General features: G+C 40.4%; 2 protein-coding genes across 12 annotated transcripts in view; one reads left to right on the plus strand and one right to left on the minus strand.

Annotated features, from left to right (window-relative positions):
• Positions 1 to 6,159, plus strand: part of LOC135502401 (uncharacterized) — a 98,994-nt gene extending 92,835 nt beyond the window's left edge. The window contains exon 15 of the mRNA XM_064795207.1: positions 4,534 to 6,159. Within this exon, the coding sequence (XP_064651277.1) occupies positions 4,534 to 4,542 (9 nt within the window). The 3' untranslated portion in view covers positions 4,543 to 6,159. The remainder of the gene's footprint in view (positions 1 to 4,533) is intronic.
• The window catches only part of LOC135502527 (caldesmon-like), a 272,930-nt gene that overhangs the window by 184,706 nt on the left and 75,615 nt on the right, over positions 1 to 12,609 (minus strand). The window lies entirely within an intron of this gene.

The following is a 12,609-nucleotide window of genomic DNA, read 5'->3' on the forward strand; positions in this document are numbered from 1 at the left end:
TTCAGCATTGGCCGGTGTATATTCCGTAAATGTTATCACAGTACAGCCAAGACCAGTGCAAGTGAAGCAAGGACAGAACGTCAGTCTGTGGTGTAAACTGAAATATGACCCTAAACAAGTGGTGCCGGTTAACTGGCAGTCGCCTCCGACTTTCAAAACAAGAACTAGCGGTTGTCATTGTTATGACAATCCGAAGGGAAAATATGCCTTGTCATGTTCAGACACTATCGACACCTTTATGTTTTATAATATGACAATAAGAGGTGTCGAATGGGCCGATAATGGGATATATTGTTGTCGGTATATCAACGACAAAGGTGCTGTGGATTTACAGGTTTTGGGTAAGTTAAACAGGAGCTCCACCAACATAAAGCAGGGCACTCTAATCTCCCCAAAGCTTCTTGACGCATTGAAAAGAACTCACGAGTTAGATATAAAGTTGATTGTAAATGTCTAGGATTTTGGAAGAATTCTAATGCACCTTTCAGGGTGAAATTTTGCTTTTCTGTGGTTTTGTCTAGCAGATCAACTCACTTAGGGTATGTGATAAAGTACATGTACAGTGTGGCTCATATCAGTAAGAACACCTACTTCATATGATATCTTACGAAATAATGCAACATATACAGAGCATTATTTTACTTCTTGATTTTGAAAAAATATTAATTCTTGCTTAAACTACAGATAAAAAAATTCTGGCAATTAATTTCGCCCAGAGTGTTCATGTTAACCAATGTGCTTCCACTTCGTCTTCGTAAGCTGATTTTCTCTTGTCTGTTTCTAGTTCCGGTTACAGATGTGACACTAGAAAAAGTTGTCAACAGCAAAGCTGCAGAACCTCAGCACTTTTATGAGTACTTTACCTGCACCACAAACTGTGCATCACCGGCACCCAAGATTTCATGGTTTGTAAATGATGTAAGTAGAGCATCAGAGGATGATGTATTGACCTTAGCCGGTCTTCGCCGATTGAAACGAATTATTGATCTTTGGTCTTGAGGAGAAAGCTAGGGGGAGTATAGGAAGGAGAGGGGCTAAATTTGTCATTTTCAGGAGACTAATAAACACAGCAAGGGCCCTGGGGCAGGTCAAATTCAGCATTAATATTATTCCTTTTACAAGCATGAATCACTACGATGTACTGTGAGATGTGAAAGACCCCTATTAGTGACTTTGTGTAACTTTATCTTGTTTGCCTAGCTGCAGCCTATATATTGTCCTCTTAAAGCTGAACTGCATGCACAAAACCAAAGCACCTCCATGCGGCAATAGTAAGAAATTCAAATGACCGAAAGACCCTTCAGAATACGGCCTGAAACATGACAGACCTCCAATGCTTCGATGCGCTTGATTTCACAAACCAGCAAGCCACAGGACGATGTGGACAGTCTCGGAGAAAAATATCAAAATCTTCTCCAGGGATTCGAACCCGGGAACTCGGGCTCAGAATATGAACGCTCTAAGGGGTCTCCAAATTGATTTCGTTTCAAACGCGTTTGAAACGGGCAAAAAGCGTTTATTCTAAAACGAAATTCAAACGAAAATCATCCGTTTATCTGCCGTTTATCAGCCGTTTGAAAAGCGTTTGAAAACAAACGCACACCGCAGACGAAAATTTCGAAACGCTCCCAAACGAACACGCCCGATCAGAACGCTTCCCAAACGATTTCGAAACGATCGCACTAAACGGATCTCAAACGCACGTCAAACGATTGTCAAACGAAACGATTGTCGAACGCACTTCCGTTTCAAACGAACTGGAAACGAACTTCGTTTCAAACGAATGGAAAACGCACTATCAAACGAACTTGAAACGTACTTCGTTCTAGTTCAATACTTTAGTAATGCAGTGAAGACATGATGCTTTTCTACCTTCCCAAAAGCAAAATAATGTCACAACCTGCCCTACGCATTTCCAACAAAACAATACAACCCAGCTATAACATATGACCTATGAGACCTGAGACTCAACTACGAAACCTTGGGTTGGTAGGTCGGTAGGTCGGTCGGTCAGCATTTTTCCGGTTACCGTTCGTTTTGCACAGGTCGCCATTTTCATGATTTTTACGATAACTCCAGCCGTTTGGAATTCGTTTGAACACAAACGGCAGGAATTTTTCTTTTTCACGGAAACTATTTGAAAGAAAACGAAAAAGCGTTTGGAACGCGTTTGCTGACAAATTGCGCAATGCCGTTTTTGACGAAACGAAAATGAAACGCTTTTCTAAACGTTCTTCAAACGAATTTCAAACGCTCTTCAAACGAAGTTCGTTTAGGGTGAAACGAAATTGCGTTCGCTTTCAAACGCTTATGAAACGGGAAAAAAACGGTAGGGCCAGCATTTGACAATCGTTTTACAAACGTTTCAAGATCGTTTTGGTGAGTTTTTATTGTTCACATTTCAAACGAATTTCAAACGATCTTAGATACGTTTCAAACGCGTTTGAAACGAAATCAATTTGGAGACGGCCCCCTAACCGTCTGAGCTAGGGGGGCTTTCTTGTGAACTGCTGCCAGCAAATATATCTTATATGACTGGCGATTACGCTTTATTTTTGAGAGATGAACAAGAAATTATCTCAAGTTCATGTAATAGAAGAAGATACCAAAACAAAGGTGAACATTGCTAAGAGAAAACGTAGACTCCGCATACATAATCATGCACACCAAAGAAAAAATGACTTTCTTCCCAAAGGAAGCCGCTCAAAGATGTTGAAGAAAGATTACACACAAATGTTTGCACATTCTATAAAGGCGTATAAAACGACAGGCATTTCAAGCAGCCCAGTGGCCTTGAGGATAAGAGTGTTGGCAAATAAAACCAGAGGTATCGAGTTCGAGTCCCAATGAGAGGACCTTTTTATTCTTTTCCTTCCAGAATTCTCTGCGAAGGTCAGCATCGTCCCACGGCTCGCTGGTTTGTGAAATCAAGCACATCGAAGCATTGGAGGTCTATCATGTTTCAGACCGTATTCAGAAGGGTCTTTCGGTCGTTTGAATTTCTTACTATTGCCGCATGGTGCTCTTGTTTTGTGCATGCACTTCAGCTTTAAGATAAAGCTACTGTGCAGTTTTTAAATGAGCCTTTTGTTCTATAATAAGATCATATCAAACACTTCTTTATAGGGACAGCCTACTGGGAAATACTGTCTCTAATTAAGAATCTGGAAAAAAAATCCTGTACATTTATAAGGAAACAACCTTTTGGTACCAGTGCAGTATTTTAAAAAGTGGGGGTGTCCTTGTTAGAATGGTGTTCGCTAAAGGAAGGTTCCACAATAAGTGATTGAGGTGAAATAGACACTTCAGCTTAACCATCACCCACTGATTTTCCAGCAACCCTTTAATGGCACCGTGTCAGTCACAGAGTTGGACTGCTCAGGGGCCAAGAAGGGCCAGAAACGGACTGAGAGCAGAGTGATACTAATTAGCACAGACATGGATAAGAAGAGAAAAGAATACAACATTTCCTGTACGGCAGAAAATGTTAATGGAGAGCCAAAGGTTTCAAAAGTAATAGCTGTCAATAATGTTGGTAAGCATCTCACAATGTCGTCCTTTAGGTGTATAAATACCATGAGTATATTGAAGGCTGTCTGATGAGGAAGATTTCCTATTCAAGAAATGAATGCAAGGGGGTGCAAGTGTAATTTTGCTGCATTTGTGTGAAGTGACACACATTTTCTATGCTCCACGTAGGGTGCACAGCAGTGAACACTTGCGACTACTGCTGGTGTATCATAACTGAGGGTGTTTAAAACATGGCTGACCGTCGTTCAAAACGTGGTGGAAGGGTGATTGTGTTTTCACACATAGCCGGTAGGTTTTTTATGCATGCATATCATCTTCAATGGTATTGATGTCTTGAATTGTCATTGACTTACATGTATTTTACTTTCCAGTAAACCCAGGTCCACCTCAGCTCAAAATGGTTGAAGTCGCTTCTGCAGCCATGACAACAGCACTATCTCCTTGGCTTGTCACAGCAATCATCATAATTGCTGTGCTCGAAAATTATCGTTAGCAGCTTATCAGAGTGAGTTTTCAGATTCAGACATGTGAGAGTACAATAGTCGAATGGAAGAGACAACAAGCTCAAGTCGCCCCATGAGCTGATTAGCTACGTTTGTGTGCACGTTACAGACACTTGTTACTGTTCTTTCTTCCCTGCATTGTAAGGCATGACACTTAATCTGAGGCCTACCTATCAAAACATGTGTGGACAGACAGATGAAATAAACATGAAAGTCATGAACCTTCTCTTTACAAAAATAAAGTTTTTTACATGTTTTGTAAATATAAAGACCCCAGGACTAGTTCTGAGGGTGCCGGGCTTAGATGGCAGCATGGTCCTTTAGCCTGGCCAATTCTGGTTCCCCTGAGTTCCTCATCTTTCTTCTTCAGTGTTCGCTCTGCACACTAGGAGGCGTTTTTCTCCAGAGAGTATTCCTCCCACAAGACGGGATGAAATAATAATCTTCTAAATAACTGACCTACTATTCATTAGTGACAAAGATTTCTTCTTCTTTACAGGAGCATTAACAGTGGCAGTCCAACATGCGGAGACAAACCCACAGTTACTGCTGATATCAACCACACCCCAGAGAATTTGGCTACAAACAACATCGCTAATCGCAACTTCAGTAGAGAGAAATATTTATCTCTCATCTCAAATGTTGTTGTTTGGAAGGTAATAACAAAAATCTGATTGTCAGCTCATAACTTTTAACTTCGATATTGAAACTGGACGACAGAAGAATATACAGCGGTCCTTTAGATATGTAACACCCAGAATGTTGGGGATGAACTTCATGTGTTATACACATATACCAATAATAATGTTGTACGAATTAGACAGGTAGCCAAGGATGAAACAAGTAAAGTCACTCATACTATAGATCCATGCACTTGATTGGAAACACGTCGCGTCTCGTCACGTTACAGTAATGTAAAATGATATAAAAATAGATATAAGGCCTGAGTAACTCCAAAAATAAACTTCTCAATTTTTCTGCATATCAAAGCAGGACAGCGCAGTGATGCCTTAAAAAAGCATTATTTTTTTCATACATACCAATCAGGTCTTATATATTGTGAAAATTTATTGATACAGATAAGAATATTGTAAAGAGTCATTGCGTGAAATTCATGCCATTGTGTCAAATACTAAGACCAATGAAGGTTCAGAAACTGACCAAAATAACAGTGACTTTTGGTTTAGTTGAATATCGTAAATTGTAATGATAATCTCCCGTCCAATACTGTGATTAAACTGTAAATAGCATAAAATAAGTTTCCTCCCCAGAAGAGAAATGCAGTCCGTCCAGGTATTAGGCTTAGAGGAATTTCTGCTGGTAGTAGGATCTTACTGTCACATGCATATTGTAGAATAATTACAAAATTTTAATACAAAGCATTTTAATCTCAGGTGCCCTTATGGTTTAATTTATGCACTTTGTATTAGCATAAACAATAAATTCTGTGATATTTTATACTTCACTGTGATTCTTTCAAAAAGCTGGACAAGGAAAGAGCAGAAGATGTGTTTTGAAATGTCAAGTATTAAATCCTTTATATGATTGAAATTACTGTCTGTCAACTATGATATCGTAATGAACAGTCCTTCATCACCCTTCTATAGAATACTGAAGAAAGGACGCGGGTGGGGGGGGGGGGGGGGGTTTGGATACATATGTTTGATACCATTGTGAGGCCCAAACTACCATATGGCTCTGAACTTGTCATATTGTGCCTATTGGTTCCTATCTGTTTAGGAAGCAAAGTATTAAGGACACTATACTGAAGTCTTTACAAAAAGTAAGGTTAGACCACGGACTTGTTCATCTCAGAACAAACAGATACTTGTTGTTAGAAGAAAAACTTCCAATAGCGGTGTATAAGTGAGATTGGTCGAATATCATTGTTGTTTAATACATTTGTAATAATTCTTAAATATATCCAACATGTAGTGAAAGATAATAACCAACATGCCAAACTTATCTTCAGGAATTTATTCCAATCCTTCAGGCATTTATTAACTGTCTTATACTCAACATTATTGCGATGTATTTTAATGTATTGTAATGTTGTTTAAATGTTTTGTTTATTGCTTTCAAACCTGATGGTCATGAAAGGTATAATAAATACAGATTATTATTATTATTATTTTTATTATCAAACTAGGATGATGAGGATTCCTGCCCGGAGAGCCAGAGCCATTTAACCCTTTCGCAACCGACTGCCACGATCATGTGGCTGTGACCTGGAAACCATTTGAAATCACGTTAAAGGCAGTTTGTAGTTATATAGATGGCGCTGCAGTTTTTAACAGAAATTGTCTGCCTCCAACAATGTTTTGAGGGTGTTGTGATGCAACTTGGATGTTTTGGTCGACTTTTGAGTTTTGGGGAGTCGGCCGACCCCACCCCCCCTGGGGAAGTAAGAATAAGTAACTCCCAGTCAATATGCAATTATTCCTCTTATCAGCCTTGCATGCCTACCAGCTCCAGCCAATCATACTCCCTATCCTGGTCTGTTTCTCCGTCTGTGAGTGGGAGTAGCACCTTAATCTATATTTACATGATCTGTCCTTTATAGGGCCATTTAAACGCTATCCAAAAAGACCGCATTAGAATGCATTCATCCGATCGGATCGAACCCCATTCCAGACCGGATGTGATCTCATTCAAATGTATCTGTTTAGACGCTCAACAGCTATGAGGACTGATGTGGATTTTTTTTTTTTGGTTCCACCAATAATCCGCAGGATGTCGCGGTGACAACACCAATTTAGCACCACTAAGCATGCGTGCATATAAAGATTTAGTCCACATGAGATCGCATTTAGACGACCGATTGTAGGCCTCAAGGAGCTAGTGTCCTTGATGACCAACAGGTTTATTTATTTAGGTTTCTTTGAGAGGCTTCATGATGACTGATCAGTCTTTGAGGAGCACACCACCTCAGCGAGGCAAGAGCATGGAAAACACCGTTGTCTAATAAACTTTTGTCTAAATTACTGTACACCGAGTCAGTCCATGGAGCAAGTATCACTCAGCAACTGTTACAAATGGAGCGGCTTGAAGATTAGGGTCTGCATGCGTGACTGAAAACAGTACCATACACCCCGAAATCCTACTTTGTCATTGACCTTTGCGTATTTTATTTTAGTGTTTTGACAACCCTATAACAGTAATTTCAATCAGATTGATTTTTGTCAGCATACATTTTGAGATTGGTAAATGTGAAAATAAATGAAACGCGAATAATTCTTGATTTATAGTGCGCAATAGGTCAAACTTCCAAGGCAGACTCAGTCCACGGTGAAAGTATCACTCATCAACTGTTACCAATGAAGATGCTAGGAGATTCGGGTCTGCCATGCGTGACTGAAAACAGTCCCCTAGACCCCAAAATCTTACTTCGCCCATTAACTTTTGCGTATTTTATTTTAGTGTTTTGACAACCCTGTAACAGTAATTTCAATCAGATTGATTTTTGACAGCATACATTTTTGAGATTGGTAAATAAGAAAAAAAATGAAACACGAATAATTCGTGATTTATAGTACGTGTATGCAGTAAGTCAAACTTCTGATCAGAATTCCCCTCGATTTTGACCAAATTTTGAACTGGCCTCTGCTTTATATCATCTTGTTCTACATGTTCTTGTTCATTTTAACATCAGAAGAGCAATGTGACTCCGGCAAGTACACAGGCCATCTTCCCTCGAGCATTACGAACAGCGTGCACAGTCCTGCTTGGATAAGGCACCCATCCGTAGCTGGGTCGCTATCCATCGCTTCTTGCCTCGCAGAAGAACAATTCCACCATCAACCCTACTGATGCCCTTCTCATGTATTCTTTCCATGACTGTTCGCTCTCTTCCTCCTTTTCCAGCACGTTTCCGACGATCGTGTCTACAATGTCTGCTGCAGTCATGTCCAGATTGCCAAAGGCTGCAGCATTTCCTGCCAGTCAGTCCACCCTCACGTTGAATCGGATTCCTGCATGGCAAGGATATAGATCACTTTCACTTAGATCATCACTCATCAGAAAGTCCAAGATATCATAGACTTGAAAAAAAGAGTAATTGCACCTTTGAGATGTTGGATCAAAATTAGTTCAATTCAATTGAGATAATTTGGCAGAATGTCAATGATGCATCAGCAGACTTGGAAACTAGACAAGTCCTAATCAGCCAGGTGATTAATCTGGCACCAAAAAATTGATTTTCAAATTATCAGATCAGTTCTTTGTGTAGCAAACAAAACAACCACTTGAAAACAATAAATAAGTTAAATTGATTGACCAAATAAAATCAGAGTTTCACTCTTGCCTGGATCACTTGCGTGATTGACGAGCTATTTTTGTAGGAGCAACGTGCGAAATTATCAACGCAATGGGGTTGAAATATTCCGTCTGGGTATAAGACGGTAATTGTTGGGTTTGACATTTATTGCAGGTTGCAGCAATGACTGGTCCTTGTTGCAGGTGCCTGTGATGATCCCCGCAGATGAGGTACACTGGCCCCCATCCCTCCAGCATCGCCAGCAGCGTGCACAGTCCCGCTTTGGATAAGACACCCATCCGTAGCTGGGTCGCTATCCATCGCTTCTCGCCCCGCAGAAGAACATGTCCGCCATCATCCCTACAGATGCCCCACTCTTGTAGCCTTTCCATGAACCATGTCTGTTCCTTCTCTTCTTCCTTGTCCAGCACGTTACTGACGGTCTGCTGCAGTCATGTCCAGACATACTGTTAACCTCGTCATTGGTAGGTAATTTGCGCGTCAGTAACATGCTACCCAGCACAAAGGGTCACGTGTAATAAACGCAAACATAGAGAGATACATGTAAGCACTGGTGTGTCAGTGGCACGCAACTCCCCGGTGTGTCGCGGGTACGTGTCTTGTCACTGACGAGAAGCAGGACGGATGTCAATAGTGATTTGGACTGTAGTATACAGTGCTTCAAACTTTCGATAACAATTCCTCTTGATTTGGACCAAATTTTGAACTGGCCTCTGCTTGAGATCATCTTGTTCTTCATTTTCTTGTTCATTTTACATCAGAAGAGCAATTTGGCTCCGGCAGGTACACTGGCCCTCTTTCCTCCAGCATCACCAGCAGCGTGCACAGTTCAACTTGGGATAAGGCCTCCAATGTAGCTGGGTTACTATCTGTCGCCTTTTTTCCCTGCAGAAGAACTAGTTGTCCATCACCCCTACTGCAGAGCTGCCCAACCCTACAGGACCCATTTCAGATTTTTTCACCAGAAACTCCACATTTTTCAGATTTTAATGGTGGTGAATTCAGAGTTTTTAGTATTTCTTGACAACAAGTGCAATTCACCTCGCTCCACTGGTAGTGCAATGGAAACTAAGAACTACGAAAAATACTTTTTCATGAATTCTGTTTTGTTCTCATTATAGTACAAGCTTCAAAATCTAAATCAAGGGTCAAGTCTCTGATCGTGTAACATCATTTTCGTTTTGGTATTTTTAGTCAATGTCAATGGTTTTTTATCACAGAACAAACATATAACTGATTCTTTGCCTGCCATATCAACATGACCAAAGTCATAACCTGGCATTTTCCCAAATACACATTCGAGTGCTTTTTAAAGGATCAACAGACTTATTATCGACATTATTACCAAGCTGTCGGCAGCCCAGTCATCTTCTACTCCACAGTAGTAGTTTAAATCATTATATTGCACATAAAATAAGAAATTCAAAATCTGATAGAGTTTTCATACTATTTTGATTTTAATTATGATAAGACCCGAGAGAGCCCTCTGTGCCGTGATCATCTTCGTGCTGACTGATGCAACACGTTGCTAGGAGGCAGGAAGCAGCATCAAGATGTCATAGAGTCGTTCTGGATTATCTGCCATACTGGTAATGATGCTGGTGTTGGGCTACCAGGGTGACGCCAAGTCCAAACTCGGGTGCCAACGTAATATCCTCCATACAATTGTGATATATGTATGATTGGCATCTGGCCTTCATAACATGTGTATTTTACGAAACATTAAGCCCGTTACTGAATCATTTTGTTGATGATGTATGACGGGCATCTAGCCTTTATACTGGGTGTGTTCTAAGAATCACTAACAGCCAATCATTCAGCTCGTTACTAAAGGAGGATGTTGATGATTTGTTTTATGGATTTGCCGTGCCTGCAGCTTGCTTCCCCCCTCTCACCACAACCACCGTTACCCTTGTTTTACTGTAGGGTATATAAGCTTTTTATAGGCCTAATTTCGGCCTCGGCAAAACCAATCAAAATTGTTTACGCGCCCCAGCCAGCACGTGCTTGACTGGTGTAATGCTAATTGTATAGTCGTATGAAGATATTAGCCCGGGATAGTTCATTTCTAGTTACTGTAGAACAGAAAATTGGCGTGGCATAACATTTTCGCGACTGCCGGCTGATGGACATATTCACGGCATAATATTTTCGCAAGTCAAGAATTGTTTTCGTCTAAGAGCTGCAAGTACTGCTAATGAATAGGTGCTGAAGTGTGTGTGTATAAATTATACTCAAATCCACTGTCAATAGGTCTCAATGTATTGAAAGGGTGTGGAATTTGTGTTTGTTTTGTTTAATGTTAATTGCATATGTGCTAATTGCCATGGGTATACACGGTCTCAAATTTATCACCTCTTTATTGTTAAAGCTTAGATCTACATAGGGCCTAGCTGGATGCAATGCCTTTGGAGATATGACAACAATGACATGGAACTTTTGCTAAGCAAGTGATTTTCGCGGCAGAATATTTTCATGAGCATGGTCTACTCTACAAATTCACGAAAATATCCTGGATGCGAAATTTTTCCTTTCTACAGTACTTTTGGGCAGTGCAGAGTGGCCAGTATTTACAGCTTAGGTGACCTCAATGGAAATTAATCTTTTACGTGGAAGTGGTTTTTTAACACTGCCCGAGCTCCCTCCCCGCCCTACAATGCCTACGCCACCAGGCATCTTCGGGTAACCTAATTGAAGACGTCGTTCAGAAGGGTTTGGTTGACTTCAAGACCTGTCACATTAACAAGTGTTGTAAAACCGGCTTTGAAGACTTTATAGAAAGTGGTTGATATGCTTGAAGACAATGTCACATCCACCTAGAACAAATACCTGCGCTGCCCTGTTCGGAGTACCTTTTTGAAGATGTCAGTCAAAACGGTTTGATTTTCTTGAAGACAATGTCACATCCAACCAGAAAACACCTGCTCTGTACGGATATATCATCTTCGAATACGTCATTCAGAAACCAGAGGTCACGTGAACCTGTCCTTCATGGGAATACTGTATTCAAAAGGATTTAGTTAACTTGAAGACCTAGTATACATAATGGGCTTGTTCCGTCTTGGGACACTTTTTGAACGGCCGAAATTGTTGTCCCTTATTAACCAAAAAGGCATTTCTCATTACTGATAGCATGCATTATCAGTCAAAAGAACTGTTATACAATGTGGGCATGTTCAAGTGAATCTCCCTTTCAGGGTAACCTCTAAAGGCAGACAGCCTTTCAACATTGTTCTTAGCCGTCACACCAAAACCCAGGTCGAATACGGAACTACGGTTGAAGATAACCAGTCAATACCATACACAGTAGTTCTTCATTATCTCACTGCGCGCAATGGATACTATTTTCATGTTTAGCTGCCACGTGGGGCAGCCTGATTTGGATTGTGGGATTTGTACGTTTTAAGCCACGAATACAAATTGTAGATATGCCACTAATGCCTGCGAAGAATGCACTGTGGGTGCACTCCTGAGGCCCTCAAAGTTTCCCCTGCCACGCATTATGCATGCTAAAGACAATTAATAGCATCTATTTCTACTATCTAAGACTTGAAACAATAAAGGAAAAACGTCAAACACTTTCAGGAATATAACTGACTAATAAAACTTTAGCAGAACAAACATACTGAATGGGATTATCCGCCTACTCCTTTAACATGTTTAATATGACATTTTCGACAAAAATAAGTTCAGAACTTAAATTCTCAAACGTAAATAATCAATAGCTGAATCAATGAGGGGAGTCACCTAGTTTTCATTTCTAGTATCAATAAAACCTGTAGATGTAGTATCAGATAGGATCACGATTAGAAGAAGCACTCATCGCTTGTGAAAAATAATCTGGTGAAAATTTCCCTCCTCACTTTTTTTCCTCAAAATTTCCGCTTCATCTCAGGGGACAAAAACCGTCCAGTCTCAAAGAAGCCGTCAGAAAAGTTTGTGATATGGACAGAACAGATCTGATGAAAGTGATAGCTAAGGACAATATGAACCAGAAAAAGGTCATACCAATGGTAACAACATTCAACCCCTCACTTCCAAATCTACATGAAATAGTGAATAGACACTTGGACAATCTAGAATGTTCAGAAAAAATAAGAAGAGCGCTTGATTCTGCTAGCCCCTTGGTAAGCTACAGAAGATGAAAAAATCACAGTGATAACCTCTCAAGTGCCAATATCAAAAGCCAAGGGAGTGATATACCTCATTGAATGCACTCTATGTGGTATGCAATATGTTGGCCAAACTTCACGCGCGCCACCTATATTAATATTAAACTGTATCAAAAGTCAAGACCGC

The sequence above is a fragment of the Lineus longissimus genome, chromosome 18 (assembly GCF_910592395.1).
Source record: "Lineus longissimus chromosome 18, tnLinLong1.2, whole genome shotgun sequence".
Lineage (NCBI taxonomy): Eukaryota > Metazoa > Nemertea > Pilidiophora > Heteronemertea > Lineidae > Lineus > Lineus longissimus.